This window comes from Myxocyprinus asiaticus, chromosome 37 (assembly GCF_019703515.2).
Source record: "Myxocyprinus asiaticus isolate MX2 ecotype Aquarium Trade chromosome 37, UBuf_Myxa_2, whole genome shotgun sequence".
Classification (NCBI taxonomy): domain Eukaryota; kingdom Metazoa; phylum Chordata; class Actinopteri; order Cypriniformes; family Catostomidae; genus Myxocyprinus; species Myxocyprinus asiaticus.
This window is the reverse complement of record NC_059380.1, coordinates 5,036,414-5,061,707: the sequence shown is the minus strand read 5'-3', so window position 1 is coordinate 5,061,707 and position 25,294 is coordinate 5,036,414. Positions and strand designations below refer to the sequence as shown.

The following is a 25,294-nucleotide window of genomic DNA, read 5'->3' as shown; positions in this document are numbered from 1 at the left end:
GGCTGTGTGTCACTGGACTTCCACATTCACACCATGACAGCAGTGAAATGAGTTTGCACTTGCTGGTGGAATCAGGTCAGATCCGGATATTCTGTATAAAAATATCCCCCATGGCACAGTTCAAATATAGATGTAATGATACGGCAAGCTCTTGTAAAGCATAACTTGCCTTTACTCTATTCATATACAAATGTCATAAGCCATAAGGAAGGAGACTAGTGTGACTTCTTTTGTTGGTGGGTTTATGAGTGTAAAACTAAACCAAAGGGGATATACTGAGTCTATTTTTTCACCATTAAAATTGCGGGGGAGATATTAGTTTTCTGCGTCAACATTTATCTTATCTACTGTAGATGTGAAACCGAGGGCCTTAGATCAGCTAAGGATAAGGGAGACGTTCTTCCAAATAAATCTCCATTTGCTTTCAAATCCTCTGAAAAATCATGTGCAAATATATTGATCCAAAAAAGATAATTGTACTGCAGTCAAGCCTGTTTATGGTGACCATTCTTTCTGTTATTTAAAGTTGTACTTCAAATACATTTGTGGGTGAAATAAATACAAAGATCTGCCAACTGGTTAGCTCGTTTAGCCTAGCTAAGCTGGGGGTTAGCTGGTTTAGTTGGTCAGCCAGCTAGACTCCCAGCCTGACCAGCTGACAAGTGCCCACAACCCCTGTAAAACCAGGATTGGAGTCCAGCTAACCACCTTAGGCTGGTTTAAGCCGCTTTTTTTTCAGCAGGGATTACATCCAAAAAAAACAATAAAAAAAGAGTGGTTCTAAAACAGAACTACTGCAACATTCCCTAAAATCCATGACACGAAGGATAAAACGGCACAAAGCAGTTTCAGCGACGACAGCATATCACGTCTAATGCCGTTGGCTAGACACACCTTTAAGTCAGTCCTGTCACAAAGATTAGGAGGATCAACACCAAACTGTTCTGTTTTTATCTGCTGAGGGAAGATTTTTTAGCTCTTGGCAGATGGCGATAGTTACACTGAGACAATCTTCTTGCCTGACTAGGCCCATGGAGCTGACGGACTACTGAAGCAGATATAAATTCGGTGCTGTTGACAGTAAACCGCTCCTGGCTAGCTTTGCGCTCACACCTGTTTTTCTAGCTAGACTGACAGGAGAAAAATGCATAATGAAAAATACCTGAAAGCTGCAGTGATGTAGATCAACAAACATCTGATTTGTTTTTTAAATGAGATGTTCTTATGCTTTCTGGTGAGAATTTAAAACAGAATTAGCAAAAGAAGCTAATGTTGAAAGGCCCCGGTTCTTTTCTTTAAACTTTTTCAATGTTAAAATACTTTCTCATATCCCAGCTTAACATGCAGGGACACCCTTACAAAAAATATAGATATCTGGCAAACTAGCCACAAATTTGCCAATTGCTAGTTGCACATGCAAATGATCTTGTTATTCATCATAAATGTTTGCCAGAAGTTTGCAGTGCTTCGCCGGTTCTGATGAACCTGCAGCAAACCTTTGGCAACAATAGACAATGTGCCGCAAGTTTGCCACAAAGCTAATTTGCATGTGAAAATGATCAGTGGCGAATCTGCGGCAAGTTTGTGGCAAATTTGCAATGAACTCCCTATTTTAGTAAGGGCAACTATAAGCAAACCATTCTGTAAACACTATATATGTGTGGCACTATAGATTAAGTTATTGCTTACAAACAAATGCTCTGCGGTGGTGCTTCTGGGTTCTTATGCCACACTAGAAAAATCGCTTTCAATGGGTGCTTGGTTCAAATTGAGCTAAAATGCATAAAAGTGCTATTTGTGGGTTTGAGACAGATTTCCAATGGATTATTGGAGATTTGAGAGCTTTTTTTAAATTTCCATCAGGATCATTGAATGAGGATAAACACAGAATTTGACACAAATGATGATATTTCACGGATCACTGTAATTGATATTGTATCTTCTCTAAAAAGTCCAAGTTGCCTCTGCTTTTAGTAGCTCAAATAAAATAAAAAATAAAATCAAAACCAAACTTTGAATTTTACATTTTAATTCTGTCACTTTTATAGCGCTAACATTAAGAAAACTACGGGGGACAATTTGAGGAAAAGAAATGGTAAATGAGGTGCTATCTTTTTATCATGCCTTCATTTATTTAAAAATGGCAGAATTTAAGCTCTATAGTATTGTGGTTGCTTGCGATGTGTCATCAAGGTAATTTAATCTATTAAAATAGTGTTCTGTTTGTTTGAGCTGCCTGACTGCCTGACAAAACAACATTGACCCAACCAATAGTGTGATTTGGGGGACGGGAATTACTGTTTGACTGATCAACGCAAGACAGTGGGAGTGTTTGGTAAAGCTGTTTGAAAACAAAGTTTATTTTTGCAATTCCGTTTGGTGGCGCAGAAATGACACACTTCAGCTTTAACATCTAACAGCAAAAACATGGCCGGGACAACTTATGCAATCATTTAGCGAATGTATATCTCAAATGTTTTTTTTCACATTAAGAGCTTAATTAACTGCAACACCACATTAGTTATGTATGTTCGCTTTGTTCTATCGTTATGGAGAAGGCACAGAGCACAACAAGCATAACCATAAATTGAAAAAAGATAATCCAGATTTAAATGGCCAGGCATTTCATTGAAAGAGCATATTTGTCACTTTAGTCTGAGTATCTATAGACCACTCAAGGGTGCAGATTTGGCTTAAATATTGGGGGGGGGGGGGGGTTGTACTTGCTTGGACTCTACGCACCTGAGACCACTTACAAAACCATCTGCTGTTGTAACAGATCACATCTTTCATAGCATAGAGAAGCATCTTACAACTCTAATATTTTACAGCTGAACTGTATCCTGGGCTTCCTAAAAACCTTGAGTGCCTTAGATCTTTCTAGTCAGAGTCCAGAGTGCCTTTCAATATTACATTTTCAGATTCTTTGTTCTTGCGACCTTTTAAAGACTTTGAAAAGCCTCTTTTCTGATTTCAGCACTACATACATGATTGAACGGTTTAATTTTTCTCAGATGCAACAATGCAACCCTCCTTGAACAGGTTAAACCATTTAGACTGATAGCTTGTGGATAGCAACAGCGGGTCAGGAGCTGACAGATACACATGTTGTATTGCACTCTCTGTAAGAATGGTCACTATAGCTGTTCGCTACACAGGCTCAACCGCACATGCAGGACATTCTCCTCGTATCCAAAACTGAACGCGACCCTGGTTTCTTAACCCCCATGCACTTACCCCTGGAGATCCTACCTGGAAACCTTGGACGGTGATGCGAACTGTATCCCCTACCTTTGCCCTGGTAGGGGTTATCACAAGCTTGGGGCCTTTCGGAGCCGCTGTGGAGGAAAACAAAAGAAAAACCAGTCACATTTTCTGGCATAACATCTGAATGCAAGTATTATCTGAACCAGGTCATAGCGTCTGACTTGGAGGTCATCGGTTAAAGTTCCAGAGATTCAATGTTTTCTTCATTGTAATGGCTTAGGAGTATTTATTCCCCAAGAGGGATAAGGAACTAAATTGGGTAGACACTCATTACTGAAGAAGAAACAGAGTGTGCAAGGCAAACGGCGGTGGAAGTAACATAAGAGACACTTAGAGAACTAATTCCCTTGTCCTGTGAGGACCAAATCTCCCAGATGGATTTAATTTGGTCTCAGAGAATGACTTAGATCTGATGAAAGGAGAATAAAGAAGGAAAGGGAGGCTAAAACATCATATTCTGACCTTCTCAGACACCAAGGATTTTCTTATGTACTCAGGGGAAAGATAAGATTTTGTGTGTCTGGAAAGTGAGACATTATAAGTTTCTCAAGCAAAACTTCCTCTATTGGAACTATGAGCGAGGCACTTTATAGCACCAGAGTCGCAGAATACTAGAGAGCCTCCAACTGGCCCCATGTTAAGTGGTTTCACATCGTTTACTATGATTACCAGCATCCGCTCGGCGTAGCCCTGAGAACCATGTTTGTGCCAATACATAATTCCGGCGCTCAGCTTGGTAAACGGAGACTGGACTTGAAATTGTTCAAAGATGTATCCCACTGCGCCGTTTTTTCAACCCTCATTATGGCTAATGCTACTCTTTGGCTCCTACTATGCACCCAGATAATCCAACTACTGAGAACTCTTTAAAACAATGGCTAATCATGCTTTTAGCCATCAATAGAGTCACAGACTGTCCAGCAAAAGCTAATGAGGCATCTGGCCAGTCTTAGTCAGTTTAATGATTACCCCCCAGTGCTGCTTAATGGATTATGATTTACACTCTTACATTTGTAATGTCTCCTATGAATGTGTATTTCACACATAAATTAAGTTATATCAGCACAGTATACTGAATACAAAGAAATACGCTTTTGCCAGCCTTCTTATTATGGAAATTATTTGGATATTAGCAGCAGAGTGGAGAAAGAGATGTGAAACATCGCAATACACAGGAGAGATTAAAAGCTTGTCAAGGCATGAATCATGACTCAATTACTTTACTGATTCTCCCTCAGAAAACATTGGGAAAAAAAAGGAGACCAACGGAGACTATTGATGGGGCTTGTGTTCTGACAGAGCAATGGCCACTCAAAGGTTGACCCTGCCGTTCTGTACAAAGTGGATGAATTAAGGGATCAATACCTTGGATTGCCCAACTTAAGCCCTAACCACAGGAGTTGACAAAAAAGTCAGTGAGCTGTGCTGTTTTCCTACTCAATGCTGGATATCTGTTCTGCTGACTTTTTTGAGGATTTAAAAAATGGCACCAGTTAAATGGTTTGAATATATTGATGTAGAATCCAATCAAAGCACCATTTTCAGCACAATTAGTCAGAGAAAGCTTGTTGTTTAAGAGTAAGGTGATGGGATGCATGGTGAGAAGTCTGGGGTTGACTCCAGGAGAAACAGTTGGCTGCCTTTGATTATGACAGCAAGCTTCACAACTGACAAGCCACAAAGCTACTGACTGTTTGGAGTGAACTACTAAGTCCCAAGGTTAATGTGAGCTTCTGAGTACTGCCATGTCACCTCAGCAACCACCATGCCGCCATGTGTAGTGGCAAGCCTGGGCTTTTAGGAGTAGTAGGGGAAACCGTGGCTAGTGCTCCAGTGAACATTTCTTATAGTAGGTTTATTTTTGCAAGTCAATTTCTGCATAGCCACATGCCTTGATGTTTTGCAAAAAGCTATGAACATTTCCAACATTATTGCCCTGGAAAAAAAACATATAGTTCATTGAACACATACTGGGGCAAGTTGTCACCAGTGGTGGCTGTAATCTTATTACTTTTTTTTTTTTTTTTTTTTTTAAAGAAGTGTAATGCATTACATTTTTAATTTTTGTAATCTGATAATCACAGTAAGTGACTTGAAATTAAGGTAATTACTTTTAAGTACATTACTTGGGTCACTCATATTTCTAAAATAATATTATTTATGTATAATACATTTAAAATATGAATTCATATGTTAATTTGTACATCTGTTTGCATTATTTTGAGTTTGAGCAGCAAAAAAAAAGAAAAAAAAACGTCTGTGAGAAGTGATTTTTAGAAAGTAACTTAAAAGTAAAGTAATGTGATTAATTTTTCGATTAAGTAACGGGTAAAGTAATAATATTAAAATTACAAAGAAGTAATTTAGTAATTTGCAGTGGACTACTTTGAGTAACTTACACAAACTTAGTGGTTGAAAAACTATAATGGGGTAAGATGTCACAAAGGAATTTTAGACCTGCGTTTAACAACCTATTAAAAGCTTTTCGGCAAAATTAGAAAGTAAAACAAGAGGCACAAAACGATTCATGAAACATTCTAAATAGAAAAGGTAACATACAACAATATTAAAACATTGTTTTGGTAAAGAAATATTGTAATTGACACATTTATACTGACTTTCTTGAAAAACACCTTTGTACTAAGAAAATATTTAAACCTTTTGATAAAAATCTGCCTTCATAATATAGTTGACCCTTGCCTGAATGTATCCCACTGTGATTTGATTATGTTCGCTTGTTTACCTAAGAGCTAAAACCAAAATATAATGAGAGTGAAAATTACTTTGGAGGGTATAATTCACAAAAATGATTCAAATTTAAGTGGGTTTTGAGCTAGGTGTTTGAAACCAACATACAAAACCTCTGCTAGAGAAAAAGCACATTTGCGCATTTGGACTTCTGACTCCAAATCTGTCGCAACTTCCCTGTGTGACAACTAGTCCCGGTCTCCCCTATATGATTAGGCCTAGTTAGGGATAGGGCTGGCACATGTCTCACTTGGCAAAATCACTATGACAATAAATCATGTTGTGCATGAGCCTGGTTTTCTGCTCATACAATGGCCACCCCTGCTGCTCTCAATTTATCCTGTTAGACCAAACCTGCATGTCAGCTTGTCTTATGCTCCATTGAACCTCCAAGCCATTGAAGCTTGAACCACTTAATAAAGAAAAGAAAGTGACTGCCTGGATGTGTGCTTGAACACACACACACACACACACACACACACACACACACACACACACACACACACACACACACACATTGATTCACTCTCCCACACACAACCCACAACAAACATCTGCATCCTTATTATCAGTCCATTGGGTAGAGGAACCCAGCATGCAGGAACAGATCATCTCTTGCCTCTGGATGTGAGAATATAACTCATTCCCCTTCGGTATTTTTGCTGAATCAGTAGCACCTTCACCCATGCAAATCTTCGCTGCCGAGCCTGGCCCGGCTTTAATTACGGAGATGCAACAGCTGAATCACTGCATATTTGGATATGACTGACAGACAGCCAAGTCAGGGCAACAAGCCCAGCCGTGAAGCTCCGAGGTGAGAACAGTGTTCTGAGAACACTGCCTCCACGGGCATTTAGAGCACAGAGCTCGGCTCATGAATATTCAGTGAGTGTAATACAAATTTGAGTCGCTGTCAAGATGTTTCTGTCTCATGTGGAAATATTAAAAAGTGTGAAAGATTTATGACTTGTGAATTCTGCCATAACTTGAGTTTCATTTCCTAACAGAATACAAGTTAGTGAATCACCTGTATAGGAAATGTCATTATGTTAATTAAATTAATATTCTGGATTCAATACAAGTTAAGCTCAATCGACAGCATTTGTGGCATAATGTTTATTACCACAAAAATTCATTTTGAGCCATTGCTCCTTTTCTTTAAAAAAAGCAAAAATCAAGGTTACAGTGAGGCACTTACAATGAAAGTCAATGTGGCCAAATTTTAGAGGGTTTAAATGCAGAAATGTGAAGCTTATAATTTTATAAAAGCACTTACATTAATTATTCTGTTAAGCTTGTGTATTATTGGAGCTGTAAAGTTTAAATCGTAATTCTTTACATTCGTTTTAGGGTTTTAGGGTTCGCTGATAGTGATAGTATTTTAACGTCCGAAAATTGTCCCCCATTCGCTCCCATTGTAAGTGCTTCACTGTAACCCAGATTTTTTTTAAAGAAAAGGAGGGACGAGTCGAAATTAATTTTTGTGGTAATCAACATTATGCCACAAATGCTGTCGATTGAGCTTAAATTGTACTGAACCCGGAATATTCCTTTAAGATTAGATTAGTGAAGTCTCTAATGAGTCGGTTCTTGTGAATCTATAGCGTGAATCATACAGCGCAACCAATGTAGTGTGAATACCAAAAAAATGACTCTGAGTTAGTTCTTTTGAATCTAGAGTGCGCAGATATAGTACAGAACGACAAGTTTAGCTCGATTACAGAATGAATGACTCTTAATAGCCGGATCTTTTTGAATCTACAGTACACTGTAAAACATACAGTGCGACTAGTATAGTCGCGTTCCCGAACAAATGACTCTTATGAGTCTTAAAATGTAAGTTCATACAGTGGACTGTCAAGTACTTTTTCACACTACTGAAAGCAACTCATTCTTGATCATGTTGTATTTACCATCAGTCTGATTTACTCTCTATATAATGGACCAATGTTTAAAGCACCTTTTAGTTGATTTTGTATGTTTTTGTAAAAAAAACAAATTGTCTCATATTAATTGTATTTAAAAAAAAAAAAAAAAAAAAAAAATCCATATTATGGAAATATTTTCATTTTTTAAGGCACACAGCTACTGTTAAATTTATGGCTTAAATCGTTGCACAGAAAAGGCCTTGTCAAAATATGAAAGCCTCTAAACTTCTGCAAGCCTTTTTCTGGGCCTGCACTCTAGTGAATTGACTTCGCTCTTTCAGTGCAATGCAATTGGTAATACAACCCCCTCCCTTCCTTGACACAAATTCAAATAAATCTCGCTTTGATATTGACTCTGTTATGTTTTTAAGTTTGCGCCGGCTCAGAGTGAGGTCAGAGTTCTGCGGATGTGTGAGTGTGGTTAACAAAAGAAACATATTGAAAAACAAAACTGCGGTTTTAAGCACTTTTTAGTTGGTCAGACGGGGAGACTAGCTAGACCAACTTGGCAAACACTGTAAAGGCTAATGCTCGAAATAATGTATTGTTTTGAGTAGGAAGAAATTAAATCATACAAATTAGTTCAAATAAATTAACCTTGATGAGTATTTAGAACTTTCTCTTTCTTTTGAGTCCATAAAATCAAAACCTTTTAAGTAACCAAAACTGTTTTATTGTTTTGAGTTTATTGAAATTGTCTCTTTAAATTTAAAGGAACTTAAATTTAACTGACACTGGGGAGGGGATTTCTATTTCCCAGCATGCTTTGCATGGCACTCGACATGGAGAGTAAATGTTAAAATTAAGAGTTATATAAGGTGTTTTTGTACAAGATGAATGTAAAGGGGAAGATTTCTTTGTCTTTAATGTTTTGTTGTGTTATTTAGAAGAGTTTCTGTTATGTTGAAATTTTGAGGTTTACATTACGGTGAATAGTGGAGCTTGATTTTAGGTTGAGGACAGGTACTATTTTATTCTACAGAATTTATTAATTGAGCAATTGCTATGCTAATCAAAGCATAGTGCTTCCATTTAACATTCACTATACTAGCTAGTTCTAGCTAGTACTAGTAGGTTAAGTTCTCTCTACTTTAAGTTTTTAAGTTGAGATTACATGGTAATTTTAAGTTCAGCCAAAGAGTCAAATTTAAAGTTAAGTTCCATTAAAATGTATGTGTTATCTTACTCAATAGTTTAAGTTAAGAGCAATTAATGTATAGTACAAAATACAAATCTGAAAGCTCTATTACAGGTAAATTAAACTTGGGAGTTTATTCGCTTAAAAATGTAATGTAACCAATTCCCTCAAATGTTGTTTTTTTTTTTTTTTTCTTTTTTTCTAATTTATGTTTTATAGTGAAGCAGGGAAACCAGTTTAAAATCTAAGGCTGGTTTTAGTTTTTTTTTTTTAGGCTCTAGAGCAGAAGCTCAACTGGTTTTGCTTCAGATACAAAATTTCAAATTTAATATCAAGTGCAGATGCAATGTAAAAAATTGTCTTGATTTTTAATTTTTTTATTATTTTTTTTAATTTTTTTTATTATTTTAACTGAAAAGGTATGTAAAATGCTAAAAAAAAATAAAAAAAAAAATGTTAATTTGTTAATTAAAGTTACTTTACCATAAGCAGTGAAAAAATATTTTTAACAAGACGTAATTTTACAGTAAATTATTGTACAAAATATGTTCTTTTTTCAAGTAAAAAGTATGAATTACCTTATAGTCATTGGTTTATTTGTATACATTTATATTATATGTTACAAGAAAATGCATGTACTTTTAATGTAAATTATTATTAAAAATACAGTGAAAAACAATAATTATACTTTATTGCAAATTATTTATGTTTCTTCTTTTTTATATATATCAGTTATGTACTTTGGGGTGTTTTAAGTTACATTTTATGTTGTTAAGTTGTATCGTTTTAGTGCCATGTATGTTACCCTAATTGAGTTCCCTGTCAAAAGCTACACTTAATGCTGCGCTTGATTCAGCACTTATGGGAACCTCTTTAGGAGTGACCAGCTGTGAATATGTGTGCAACACATCAATGAAATTGACTAGAACCTTTATAGCCTCTGTTGGTGACATCATCAGAATGCGCCAGTACCAGGGGCTATAAATAGATGTGTCACAGGTGCATCATCAGGTCTTTTGTCTTCAGACCACTCTGTAATGTGTTTGTGCTTCTCAGCTTCTCAAGCTCTCTATTTTTCTTCTGATAGGAGTTAGATTTGTCAGGCAGTGTGCAGAAAACTTTCTCTTTCTCTGTCATTCAAATGTGGAAAAGACAAAAGAAAGAAAAAATGAGTGATCCACAAAGCAAAGGGTGTGTGTTTCCATGCTTGCGTCCTATGGCTGAATCGGACACACACCAGTTTTGTTTTGTTTGTTTGAGGGAAGAGCACGCTGCTCTTGCATTGGAGCGAGGCGAGTGTGAGCGTTGTGAGCTGTTCACAGTGAAGACGCTGCACGCTCGTCTCGCTTACTTCCAAGAGCCAGCACCCACCATTCCACTGTGGGGCTCGCGTATGAATCTGGCTGAGGAGCGAGAGACGGGTCCGTCCCTATCGCTCGCTACCTCTCCAGATCCAGTTTGTCCCTCGCGTGAAGCGTGCCCTGGCGCCTCTTCAGTTCATGAGGGGGATGATGAATCTCTTGGGTCTGTGGACTTTGAGTTGCCTACCTCTGAACGTTCCTCACATGATGACAAAGTGGTTGAGGAATTACTCGAGGTGGTTACTCGTGCGGTGACCAGATTACAGCTAGACTGGCCACGCGAACAAGAGACCCCAAACGATCGAATCTAGAAGACAGATTTCTGTCTGGTGGCCAGGGGAAGGGAACACAAAATCAGTCTCTCCCCTTCTTTGAAGACCTCCATGACGAGTTGACTCATTCATGGGGGAAACCTTATACTTGCCGTATCTTTGTGCCTTCGACGTCGACATATTCGACTCTCGTGGGTGCTAAGGCACGGGGGTATACGATGATGCCACAGGTAGAAGAGGGCTATCTCTCGCCTGGTTCGACATCATTAAAAAGGCCAACTCTCCCTACAAAGCCGTGTAGAACCACCTCAATGCTTGTGGGGAAAGCTTATCAAGCAGCAGGTCAGGCTGGTGCTGCGCTACACACCATGGTGGTGTTACAACCATACCAGGCTGATATGTTGAAGGACCTGAGTGCGGGTAGTACAATCGACGAGGAAGCATTCTCAGAGCTTCGTCGAGCCACAGATTTATCTCTCCGTGCAACCAAGCAGATGGCTCGCGCTATTGGCCGTTCAATGGCTGCTTTGGTCAGCACGGAGAGGCATTTGTGGCTAAACCTCATGGGCATCAAGTATAAGGAATATTTGATGCCCCGGTCTCACCTTCCGGCCTGTTTGGCGATTCGGTGAATACAGTCGTCACCAGGTTTCGGGAGGTGAAAAAACACAAGGAAGCCTTTGTGCAATTCCTTCCTCACCGCACTCAGGGGGAGGGGCTTCCAGCCACCCAGCCTCGCCCCAGTCCTTCTAGAAGGGAGGCTCAAAAACAAAGTGTGGCGAGTCGTGCTCCCCCTTGTAAAGATGGGAGATCGGCTCGTCGCCCTCAGCAGCCTCCAAAGCGAGACCTCAGGACCATTATTTCCAAAAAGAAGTCCTGACGGTCTTGCGCCCAGCCTTGTGGGGGTAGACCCCCTCGGGACAGGGTGCACAAAACATTTATCCGCTCCTTCCCAACACCCCACGAAACCTCTCCATTCCCACCGCCTCTGGTGTTTCGGGGGGCAGTGGTTTCCAGCTAAATGTTGAGTGTTCCGATGCTTCCTGTTGTCGCCCAGGACATGGAACATTCAACATCCCCTCAATGGGAAGTATCAAAATTGGTACCCATTTCAGAGAACCTGACAGCGTGGAAGCTACTGCCAGGTATGTGGGTCCTAAAGACAGCAGAAAAGGGCTACAGAATTCAATTCGTTCGCCGTCCTCCGCATTTCAACGGCGTGGTCCCCACTACCGTGAAACCGGAACAAGCACATTTACTGTCACAAGAGCTGCAATCTCTTCTGGTCAAAGGGGCCATAGAACATGTTCCCCTTCCAGAGAGAGAGAGTCAGGTTACTACAGCAGATACTTCCTGGTTCCCAAGAAGGATAATGGATTGCATCCGATTTTAGATCGTCGAGGCTTGAACCGCTCAGTCAAGGCGCTCAAGTTCAAGATGCTAACTGTCAAGACGATCGTGTCACAAATTCATCACGATTGGTTAGTCACGATCGATCTCATGGACGCATACTTTCATATAGAAATACTGCCACAACACAGGAAGTTCCTGAGGTTTGCTTTCGGGGGCAAAGCTTACCAATATCGGGTTCTTCCATTCGGCCTAGCCTTATCACCTCGCACATACACAAAGTGCATGGATGCAGCACTGGCTCCATTGTGACTCCAGGGCATCCGCATTTTGAATTACATAGACGACTGGCTGATATTAGCACAATCGCAAGAACTGGCATTACAGCACAGAAATGTCATCTTAGCTCATCTAGTTTCTCTGGGGTTGAGACTCAATGACAAGAAAAGCATACTTTCTCCTGCCCAGAGAACGACATATTTAGGGATTGTATGGAATTCGATCATGATGCGGGCACAGCTGTCTCCCGCTCGAATCGAGACCATTCAGAATACCCTGAGCAAAGTCAGGCTAGGCCAAGATCGTACTGTTCTTCAGTATCAACGAATGTTAGGTCTCATGGCATCTGCATCCTCTGTGATCCCTATGGGTCTTTTGCATATAAGACCATTTCAGTTGTGGCTCAAAGCCAGGGGATTTCATCCAAGGGCCAATCCCCAAAGGCAGATAAGGGTTATGCGCCATGGGCTACGTACCCTCTCTATGTGGCTCAGACCCCGGTTCCTCGCCTTGGATCCCATTCTAGGTGCGTCTTGCTGTCGCAGATTGCTAACGACAGACACCTCCCTGTCAGGCTGGGAAGCGGTCTTAAGTGGTCGTCCAGCTCAAGGGGAATGGGAGGGTCATGAGCTCGATTGGCACATCAACTGTTGTTGGCTGTATTTCTGGCCCTGAAGTACTTCCTCCAGCATCTGAAAGGCTGCCATGTCCTGGTGCGGGTGGACAACAAAGCGGCAGTCTCTTACATAAATCACCAGAGAGGTCTGTGGTCACACCAGCTAAACAGAGTAGCGTGGCAGATTTTTCTTTGGGCCAAGGGCAAGCTCCTGTCACTCAAAGCAGTATATAACCCTGGATGCCTGAATGTGGGAGCGGATTTACTGTCCAGACAGAAAATACCAACGGGAGAATGGAAATTCCACCCCGAGGTAGTGAAACAAATCTGGTTAAGATTTTATGAAGCAGAGGTGGACCTCTTTGCCTCCCAACAGACAGCGCAATGTCCCCTCTACTTCTCTTTGAGTCACCCAGCCCCCCTGGGTCTGGACGCGATGGTGCATACATGGCCCAAAATGTGCCTGTATGCATTTCCTCTGGTTTCTCTGCTCCTGGGAGTTCTAGCAAGAGTTCATCAACAAGGATCTTGCCTCTTACTGATAGCGCCACGTTGGCCGAACAGAGTATGGTTCTCGGAGATAATATCTTTCCTCAACGGCTCATCTTGGGCGATACCGGAGAGGAGGGACCTTCTGAATCAAGCACAGGGGACAATATTTCATCCCCGGCCTGAGCTGTGGAACCTTCATGTTTGGTCCCTGAAGGGTATCAACAGAGAAACTGGGTTTTCACCTGAAGTTATTGAGACCATTCTGAGTGCTAGGGCTCCTTCCACTAGAAAAAGTTATGCCAATAAATGGGGTGTCTTTGAAAGGTGGTGCACTGCACATAATGCAGATCCAGCTAACTGCCAGATTGCTTCAGTTCTGGACTTCCTGCAGGAGAAATTATCAGTAGGCACATGCCCTGCCACTCTCAGGGTTTATGTGGCTGCTCTGTCGGCTTGCCACGCCTTGATGGACGGGGTGCCACTGGGGAAACATCCTTTGCTCGCTCGCTTCATTCATGGGGCCATGCGACAGAGACCTCCCGTTAGAACCAGGATCCCTTCATGGGACTTAGCTATAGTCCTTGAGGGTCTGGTTGAGACCTCCTTTGAACCTCTAGAGTTGGTGTCTGACAAGCTCCTGACTCTAAAGATGTTTTTTCTTATGGCTATCACTTCTTTAAAAAGAATTGGGGATTTGCAGGCTCTGTTTGTCTTGCCATCCTGCTTTGACTTTGCCCCAGGAATGGCGAAAGTGATATTGCATCCTCATCCTGACTACCTGCCTAAGGTCCCTTTCTCGACTGTACATCCGGTCACTCTTGAGGCCTTCTGTCCTTCGCCGTTCACAACGCTGGATCAGGAGAAACTTCACAGACTGTGTCCAGTCCGTGCTCTTCAGGCCAACATCCACCGTACTAGCTGGTGGCATAAGTCAGGGCAACTATTCGTTTGTCATGGTGGCCGTAACAGGGGCGGTCACCACAAAACAGACAATATCACATTGGATGAAGGATGCTATTGCCCTTGCCTATGAGGCGTGCGGTCAAGCTTCGCCAGTAGGCATCAGGGCTCATTCTACCAGGGGGGTGGCTTCTTCTAAAGCTTTGGCGGGGGGGTGCCCCTCTGCAGCATGTTTGTAATGCGGCAGGCTGGTCCTCTCCGCACACATTCATAAGATTTTATAGTTTGGATGTTCATGCAACTCTGGGCTCTCACGTCCTTGAGTCAACATCACAAGCTCATGTCTGAGACCTTTCGCATTCTTGTGAGCACACACTACACAACCATAAGGGGTCCAAACACCCACAGTGCGGCGGCGTGGGTATTCTCGCTTCTATAAGCGCTGAATCAAGCACAGCATTATGTGTAGCTTTTGACAGGGAACGTCTCGGTTGACTGTAACCCTTGTTCCCTGAAAAAGCGGAAAGAGATGCTGCGCTTCATTGCCGCACTGAGGATGTCCCAGGACTGCTCTTCAGACAAATATACCTGACGATGCACCTGTGGCACATCTATTTATAGCCCCTGGTACTGGCACATTCTGATGATGTCACCAACAGAGGCTATAAAGGTTCTAGTCAATTTCATTGACGTGTTGCACACATATTCACAGCTGGTCACTCCTAAAGATTTAGGAGTGACCAGCTGTGGTTGTTAATGCTTTTTCAGGGAACAAGGGTTACAGTCAAGTAACCCGAGATGTTCTGTGTCTGTGCAACTGTGTACTGTCTATACATATTATTCATCATCATGTGGCCTTTTACCACCTTTATACTATCGTGGTTAACAGTACGTAAAAATTACAAAACTTTTTTTTTTTTTTTTTTTTTTTTTTCAGTAGGTTGATGTATAAATTGTGAACTTTAATGACATAAGGTAGTGGGCTGTAAAATTTACAGGAAACAAAATGATACCTCATAATCCCTGAAACATTGTCAGTGTATTTTTATTTCATTTTTGGGTCATATTAAATACCTTTATGTAGTTTTGTTCATGGCTTTCAAGGATGAGAGCATGTGACGCAACCATTTTGGCATCTGCTTGATATGCTCCAAAATATCATACAGTTTGATTGAACGTACGACCTCTGAAGTCAACCACAAAAGATACAGTATGGGAAGTGTTTGTCCTTTTTTTTGCCATCCTAACTATGCACAGTTGTATGCTAGTTGCATTTTATTATTTACATTTTGCATATTTTTTTCCCCTGCTGTCTTGTCCCTGTCAGAACAGATATATAACACAAACCAGTTCCTGTTGTGAACTGCAGATGCACCACATGCTTCATTTTGGGTATAAATCCTTCAGAATATCAAGTTTATTCTGCTGTCATTCTCTCCAGTAGCTATAAGTATTTATAAACACCAGGATCTCATGCTTGAGGTCAAAAGCACATCCCACTTTCCTGGTAACAAGTAGATGTTTGTTAAAGAAGCTGGCCCCATTGTGATGGGTCTGCAAGCTCCTATGTTGCACCCTCCTGCCTGACCAGCCATTAATGCAAAGAGGAAAATCATTCCGGAAAGAGAAGAGACAGGGAAATACCGCATGGAATCTGCATCAACTTCTCGCCCATCCCTGCTTTCTCGCTCACTCTCTCTGTCTTTATCTCTCTTTTCTTGTCCTTTTTTCTCCCCTTCATCTCTTTCTCACTGCTCCTGCACCACTAAGTGAGAGAAATGTCTCTGTTTATCTTGTCTTGTGTCTCATCACTTGCCTCTCTCTGAGGGCTGAGAGCAGAAACTACAAGTGAGTGCTGCCTTTGAAGTGATAATGGGATCTTCTGGCCATCTTTGTTATAGCTTTAAAAGAAAAAAAGCCAGAAAAAGGCTTCTATCCATGGAAATACAGAGGTATGCTGGCATCCCAATGATCTGCAGTATCATACTGCATATTTTCAGTACTAATAAACAAGTGAATGCAACGAATTTAAAGTGGTGCCCCAAACTTAGTTTTACATTCTTATGTCTTACTTCTATTTGTATTTTCATGTTCTTAAGTGATAAATCTTTTATTTTCTTTATCATTTCCATGTAAAGTACTTTGAATTACCACTGTGTACGAAATGTGCTATATAAATAAACTTGCCTTACCTTGCCTTACATCAAGCCAATATCACCGACACAAATAAGCAACGCAACAGGCAGACTGAATGCTAAGATCTGGCATCTCCTCGCTTTATCATCTCAATTAGTGGACTTATTTATGAATGGGTTGCAATGGTGAGAACCTGCAAGAATGCTGTCTTTGAGGACATGGCGAGATACCCTTTATACTCAGTTTCTTTAATTCATGTTGTCTTTTTCAGATTACTTGGTTAAGTTAAATCAGTCTACTGCGCAGACAGCTCAATGAATTGGACTGTCAGTTACTGCGAGATTTGCATTCTGCATTAGCTGCTGCAAACTGCTTGCCTGTAACGCAATTAGGGAAACAAACAGAAACCAGTGTTGGTCTCGCTGCATCTGTCAGAGAGAGATGTAAAGGGATTCACCCATGACTGGGTGAGGGGAGGCAGATAATAGTGCAAGACTGGAAAGTATAAGGTTCAAGGTCAAACAATAAGTGTCTCAAATTTATCTAAGGTCTGCTTTCCTGCCAAATCTGTGTTGTAGCTACGGTATATAAAAAAGGATAGTTCACCCAAAAAAATGCCAATTCGATCATCATTTATTCATCCTCATGTTTTTTTTTCCATACAATGGAAGTGAATGGAGAGTGAGGCTGTCATTCTGCCTAACATCTTCCATTGTGTTCCAAAGGTGAAAGACAGTTATATGGGTTTTAACAACCTTGTTATATAGAATAAACATTACTATAACTACATTTTTGTAAACTGAGATTTACCTGCCGCGTTCCACGTTTCGCCACAGTTTCCTGGTGAAATGAACACTAGTGGCACTACACCATCTGTATGTTTTATTCACTTTCACTCAAATAAAAAGTACAATGGCTCATTATGACTTCATAAACACTTATTTTGTTGCTATTTTATGATATCAAAAATACTCTTACTCTAATGCATCATTTGAAAAATTATACATTTTAACGCTTGTATTACAGAACCACCTACATTTACACTGTTATTTGAATGTGATTAGCTTGCATAGCAGCTCACGTGATAGAGTGCCCAAGCACACAAACTGACAGGGGAGATGAAAGTGTCATAGAAGCAACACGAAATGATGTGGTTGCTTCAGAAAATGTGCTTTTCATTTCGCATTTGCTTTTAGGACACTATCTGTTAGATTTAGGTGTTGGTTAAGGGTTAAAATGTCTGTTTTGTTACCTCTCATTTGCTTTTATGACACTATTGGTTGGGTTTAGGTTAAATTTGAGGTTAGGGAGGTATATATGACTCATTAAAACCTCCATCTAACGTCGTCTGATTACGACACCATTCCACTCTCTTATGGCGCCCCTCACTGGACATTTCACTGGTAAACCACAACGGAGTGTGTAACGAAGCACGTAATTTAGTTTTGCAAAAATGATGTCACGATCACATACATTTTCTGAGATCAGGCTTAGTTTTAAAACAACATGAGGGTGAGTAAATGGTGACAGAATTGTAATTTTTACCAATCAGCTCTGAGTTGAATTACAAGATTACACATTTTGATTTGAAGCAAAGAAGTATTTGAAAATCGAACAAAAAGACAAAAAAACAAAACAAGAATGTCTTATGTAATGAATGAACTACAAGAACTGAAAATGACGTAATCAAATTAAAAATAATGGAAATATATGAAACTATTGATTTATTGTTGTTGATTTAGTATATAATCAGTATATTTTTTGTATTTTGTCAAATATTCAGATGTATACATATGTATAAGTAGTTTGAGTGTGTGGTAGACCGACTCGTTGTATAATTCGTAGTGCATTATGTTGTGTTTTGTTAGCTACAATTCTCTGATTGGTGGAAATTTTTCTACAGGATGATGGGTAGTGTAGTTATTCACCACTAATTCTGCTATTAAGCATAATTTCTTTAAAAAATGAAGTTGAAATTGTGGACTGATGGCTTTAACCAAAGTGTACCATTAATTAACTACCTCAGAGCTCGCGGTAGGTCTGTCTTTAGAGGTTTATATGTTATCGTTAAAACATTATTTGCCTATAGAGAAAATTGATTTTTACTTCTGAAACCAGACTGTCGCACTCTAAAGCAATTCTCTTTATTTTGGTCTGACACCATTCTGGTACATAACACCAATCAATTCCCGATTAATAAAATCAAGTCCCACCCTACAAGTTTTCTCACTGAACATCCTGTTTCACTCAAAAGTATGTCACATTAACATAAGTTAAATGGGTTGCAAATGGCAACTCATGTCAACTATAGCAAACTTAGTCAGACTTACCCAATATGACCTCGGTCTGCATAGGCATGGAGAGAGCCGGGTGCGTGACCTCGCAGCTAAAGAGTGCATCGTTGTCCAACTGCGGATTTAGGGTCCAGGTGAGTTTGGCCTGAACCAGCACTGACCCATCGCTCTGGGGCATATGCATGTTGCTAAAGTAGTACAGGGGGTCTGTGCTCTGGACCCAGCGTGGGAACTCCCGGCTGACCACTGTCTCTGGGATGGTCTCTGTGGCCGGGCTGGGCTCGTGACCTGGCTGCTTGGCAATGTAGCTCCGTCCAGGGCTTTCTGTATTGAGTCTTCCGGGCCTGCCGTCCGGACCCAGCAGAGAAAGAGACTTCCTCAGCTTGGTGTCATCCAGGTCCCTGCTGATCAGAGGTCTGGCTCCACGCACACCAGCAGAGCCAATGCCCTCGTAACCCATGGTGGGTGAAACGTAGGAGATCACCTCTATCAATTCTCCATCACGCTTGAAATATACCTGGAAAAAGATTTTTTTTAAAAAAAGATTTAATTATCGAATTCACCAAGTCTTGTTTCAGCCAGAAAAGTTGGCAAAAAGGTGTACAGTAAATCCAAAATGAAAATGCACCAGGCAGAGCAGCAAGACATTTAGCTTTGGTAACGCTGTTCGATGAATGTCAAAATAAATTGTAAGAAGTGTTGTGAAAAATAAAATACTGCAAACACAGACATTCCTATCTGGATGGGATTAGATTTCTCAGAGGTCCCATTGAGTTAGTCGAAAAAAGTAGGTTGTTTGTTCTGTTATCTTTACCAAGACTGTGTGAGAAAAACAGAAAAGTGTTTCATTCAAACTGGATTAAAATGACAAAATAAAACTGTTCAAAAAAAGTTTTCTTAATGACACAGTCCTGTCCGAATAGGGCTTTAGAGAGCCACTGAATCTTCCAGATTCTTTCATTGGGAATGAGATTTTAGACAACATGGAAAAAAAACCAAGAAGACACAGGAACAGTTTCTTCTCTAAAGTTGTGTCCCTACTTGTTTAATGATTCTGGTTTTGATTCCTCCTTACGATTCTGATTCCCTAGCGGTTCCATTAAAGATTCTCTTACCTGTAAAATAAATAAAAAAAAAAGGACCTATTCCAATTCTGTGTTTTGGTTCTGAATAGAGTGAAAACCCAATATTCAGTAGGGGTGTAACGGTTCAAATTTCTCACGGTTCAGTTTGTATCACGGTTTTAGGGTCACAGTTTCGGTACGGTTCGGTATTTGCAATGTTCAGAAATAAAATATTATTTCCAAATCCAAAGTAAGAATACTGTATTTGGTGACAAACACTTCAACAGGTTTGCCCTTAATAAAAATCATGATTTTACTACAGTAACCATATTTTAATCATGGTATTTGTAGTAAAATCATAGTAATCACAAAATCAACATGGTTACTGTCATGGTTATAATATATAGGAAAAGCATGGTAAAACAATGGTTAATTGTATCAAAACCATGATTTCTGCTGGTGAAATCCCTGGTGACAGCAGTCATGGTTACTTCAGTCATGATTACTACAATATGTGCTTATGAGTGGTGGTGGCGTAGTGGACTAAAGCACTGAACTGGTAAACAAAAGTTGTTGGTTCAATCCCCACAGCCACCCCCATTGTGTCCTCGAGCAAGGCACTTAACTCCAGGTTTCTCCAGGGGGATTGTCCCTGTAATAAGTGCACTGTAAGTCGCTTTGGATAAAAGTGTCTGCCATATGTAAAATATAACTATAGTAAAACCATGGTTAATTTTCTTTAGGGACCTGAACTATAATAAAAAAATAAATAAAAAAAACGTTACTCTAATTACTAAAACCATATTTTAACTTAATACCTGCATTATTACGCTACATGCATCAACATAAAGTGCATTTCAAACTCAACTCAACATATATTCTACATTCGGAAGCTGTACATCACTATAGAAGAACCCTTGCTATTCATATGGATACGAGAAGGATGCGAGAATGATGTTGCGACTCAAGTGTTTTAATCATATGCTGAAATCCCATATCTTCATCAATGGAGTACGTCAACATAACTTCATGGCAAAAAATACCACAAGTGTTTTAGTTATTGTTTTATATATGTCTGAATTAACACTGAGTGCCTGCTTAAAAACGGAAGGGAGTGTGTGCAGTTTTGGCTCACCTGCGGCTCTGTGTGCGCCGCACACTATCTTTCTCTGGGTGATACATGATAAATCATATATCGATGTATTACCTGTATATGGCACTCACATCGAGCAATGTCTGCAAACAGTGCATGTTTTGTAAACTTGTTTGACCATCGCTGTTGTAATTAACTGCAAAAAGAAAATGTTCCCAGACAGGAGACTTGAATAATGCAGGGGGCTTCTCTATCAGCGGCTCGTTTTCTCCGCTTGGCGGTGGTCATTTTCAACTACACACAACACATGTAGAACAGTGATGTCATCAGGTTGACCCACATGAAACACAGGCAGAGCATATCCATTTACAGATCCATATAGGTGCATTGGCGGTGGTTGTAACCGTGCGTGTCTATTTGACGATTTGTTTTCTTCACTAAACCTTGTGCTCCAGATGCATCATTAAACTTGAGGTGAACCTCGGTGACAATGCTTACTGAACCGTACGGTTCGTTTTTTTACCGAGAACCGTTGCAACCCTTATATTCAGTATCTGCTGCAATCAAACAAAACTGTGAAATTACACGCCTTGTGATTGGCATGTAAACAAAAGAATCTGGGACAATGCTAAGCTTCATTCAACCCACAGCGCCAGTGAACAGAAAATATATGTGACAGTTTCTGTTTTGTGTTTATGTTCCACTAGCACGTTGCTGCAAAGGAGTTTCTCTACTACAGTGCATTTGGCTATTAAGATTTCCGGCTGGTAAATCACTTGACAGGGAATTAAGATCCCACTTCAACACACAACCTCCAGATATGTGTAATAAATTTAGTAGGCCTAATTCCTGTAGCAGTAATGTTTGCACAGGTCTCTGCATGTACCTCTTTTAATCTGAATCCCTCCCTTTCCTTCTTGCACAGCTCTACAGGAAGGAAAGAGAGGGATTCACTGTGCAGAAAGTGTGCTATATATAATATAAATACTGTATATTATTTGTAATCTGCTTGTCGGTTTGGGGACCGTTGGACACTTTGATTTCCATTTGCACAAGATCAAAGTGTCATTGCATTAAATAAGGCCTTGTTCAGACTGCCACTAAAAATCAGATTTTTTGCATATCCAGATTGTATCCAGATAAGTTTTTGATGGTCTGGACAGACACATGAAACCTGATTTTTCTGAATCTGATTCAAACCACATCAGGAGGTGGTTTCAAATGCGATTGAAATCTGATTTTTTTCAGATGTGTTTCTGTCTGGACGCTCTGGCTGTTCAAATCGGATTTCAAATGGTCTTTTGTGTCAATCTTAATGCGACACACAACGATGACATCAAAAATCGGTGACTGCAGCAAGGAACATCACAATATTTATTACAATGTTTTTCTTATGCGACAGAGGAGTTCTGCACAGCGACTGGACAGGGCGCTTATTTGGAGAGCGAGATGATGCACCTCCATTTTTCCCGCATCTGTTTTGAAAGCATCGTCACGTGGGCACGCCTATGTCGTTACCAAAGCAACCCATGCAGATAGGTTGGTTACGTCTGAACGAGCAAATCTGATTTGATCACTTGCAATTAATAGTGCAGACAGTCTGCCTGAAAAGATCTGATTTGAGGAAAAATCCGATTTGCCTGCAGTCTGAATATAGGCTAAGACATTTTCCTGCCTGTTAGCCCTTTTTCGCCCTCTCTTTTTTGTGCACGAGTGTATGGTTCGGGGTGGTTGCCGGGTTTTGATTCGATGCTACCTTTTATTTGCCTGCACTCTGCTGGGTAAATAAATGTAACATGGGTAAATTAAGCTTATGTCCTTGAAGTCTAGTTTCTTGCTAACAACCTCACAAGATGACGATGTGAGAGAGGGAGAGTCTTGTAAGGGACAATGCTATTTTCCTCCATGCTTGGACTGTCTCTGCAGCTAATGTGTTCTAAAAGCACACACTTTATCTCTGCTGCTGAGAGAGGTTAACAGCGTATAACACGTGTGACATTTACTTGCATTATCTGGCTATTTGCGCCTGCAGCCAAAGGCAAGATGCATAGTGGAAACCTCATGCTAACAGCTAATGCTCCTGACAACAGCTAATACCTTATATAAGTGCACTGTGTGAGATAACAAAACAATGCCTTGACTATGGAAGCTTTCAGAGAGGACAGTAATAACTCATGGTATGGCTGACTAGAGACCGGTTCAATAGCAGTGCGATCTGTTGGCCTCTGTTTTACTTAGACAAACACAGTCACATGTGAGAGTCTTCCAAACAACTGTGCTGCAACTCAAAACACCATTGTTTATCTTGTACATATTTGCCTATATCAGTATATCAAGGCTACTTGATAAACAGATTTTAATAAAATGTAGGCTACTTTGAAACTGTAGCTTCCTGAGCTAAAAGCTGCTAACAAATTAGAGTAGCTTACTGGTAACTACAGTCAAGCTACTCGTAGTTAGCTAAAAACGTAGTTAGCAACACTACAAGCTACTAAAAATTTGAGCTTACTACATTGAAGCTACAAGAAGAAAATCTTTTTAATAATAAAGGAATACCGGGGCTAAGTTGTCACAAGCGCTATATCTCAATGACAATAAGATTTGGAGTCAAAAGTCTAATTGTACAAATGTGTGTTTTCTCAAGCAGAGGTTTTGTATGTTGGTTTTAAACACAGACCTGATAGCTCACATACATTACCCAGACATCTATTTGATATTGTGTGTTTACACCTTTTTTTTAAGATTATTTGCTGCTCATCTGCAACACGTCTATACGACGTTTGCTCTTAGATGTCAATAAGACATTCAGCAGATGTCTTTTAGACGATTTAGAATATTTGCAAATCTGATCTTTTTAAGATGTTTAGCAGATGTTATTTAAATGCTATGATTTCCAGATGAAAAGATCTAAAACAGACACCTCAGAGACCTACGTATGCTATCTGGGAGAGTTCAAAACCCTCTTAGATTAGGATTTTGTTTTTCTTTTTTAAAGTCAGGTTGGGGCATGCTGTCACATTTGTATCAGGGCATGTTGTCACATGTGATTTAGAAATTTACTTAAAAAATAAACCTACCCTGAAAAATATTCACTTGAGTAAAAAGTATAAAAACTATCCCCGGTCTCCACTATATCTTTTAGGTAAGGTTTCCTGTTAGACTTCCTGTTTCCTCTTCCGGTTGCTGCTGGCACACTGCATGAGTCTGTTTGTTTGTATCTTACTAGCCTGCTTAGCATTGCTTATTCCTTTACGCTCATCGTTTTATCCTTTGCCATTTTACCGTGCGCTTAATTGTTTTTCAGCTTTTCTACTTTTTCAATTGCATGTATATTACCACCCGCGCCCATTTTCTTTTCATTTCTTTTCTTTTTTCCACTTGTCTACATCTCGCAGTTCAACTGCATGCATTCGTTTTCTCTGTGTTTTACATGGATTATTGCATCAATCTCAAACATCTGCTGATCAGGAACCAACACAACAACAGCATGAGGGATTCACATCCCAGTTGATTCTCCCCACTCAGTGATGCACCCACTGAGAATCATTTTGAAAGAGGCCTGGTGATAGGAGATTCTATTGTAAGGAACATGGAAATAGAGACTCCAGCCACTATTGTTAAATGTATTTCTGATGCCAGAGCGTCTGACATCAGATCAAACTTACAAGTGCTGGCTAATGCTAAACGTAGATTTTCAAAAATTGCTATTCATGTCAGCACTTACGATGTCCGGCTTCGCCAGTCGGAGATCACTATAGATAATGTTAAAGTGGTGTGTGAACTTGCAAAAATTACGTCAGACACTGTAATATGCCACTGCCCCATGCCTGCTCATCGTGGTGACACGATTTATAGCAGATTAGTGTCACTAAATGGCTGGATGTCTGAGTGGTGTCTGGAGAATTGTATAGGATTCATAGTCAGTTGGACAAGTTTTTGGGGAAGACCTGACCTACTAAAGAGAGACGGACTCCATCTGTCCAGGGAAGGTGCCGCTCTTCTCTCTAGTAATTTGGCTCATAGTCTTAATAGGGATAGTATTTGACTAACTGGGGCACAGGACAGGAAGCAGACAAACCGGCTAATCCGAACATCTACTAGCTGCCTTGAGATGTCACACAGATCACATAAACTACAACACATAGAGATTGAATCACCTATATATCATATAGAGACTGTGTCTGTTCCATGAACTGCCAAACACAAACCCCTCACTAAATCATTTAGAAAAAAACTGATTTAGGCAAAACCTGAAAATAACCAAAAACAATTAATATAAACATCATATAAAGGTAGGGCTCTAAACATTAGATCTCTTTCAACCAAAGGACTAATTGTAAATGAAATTATTACAGA

General features: G+C 40.1%; 1 protein-coding gene across 2 annotated transcripts in view; it reads right to left on the bottom strand.

Annotated features, from left to right (window-relative positions):
• LOC127427593 (immunoglobulin superfamily member 21-like) overlaps positions 1-25,294 on the bottom strand; it is a 335,959-nt gene that overhangs the window by 12,794 nt on the left and 297,871 nt on the right. The window contains exons 6-7 of one of the 2 annotated variants that reach the window (XM_051675268.1): positions 18,818-19,298; positions 3,238-3,338 (exon numbers count right to left, since the gene is read on the bottom strand). In XM_051675268.1, coding sequence (XP_051531228.1) covers positions 3,238-3,338; positions 18,818-19,298 — 582 coding nt within the window. The remainder of the gene's footprint in view (positions 1-3,237; positions 3,339-18,817; positions 19,299-25,294) is intronic. The other variant, XM_051675269.1, reaches the window with a different exon arrangement.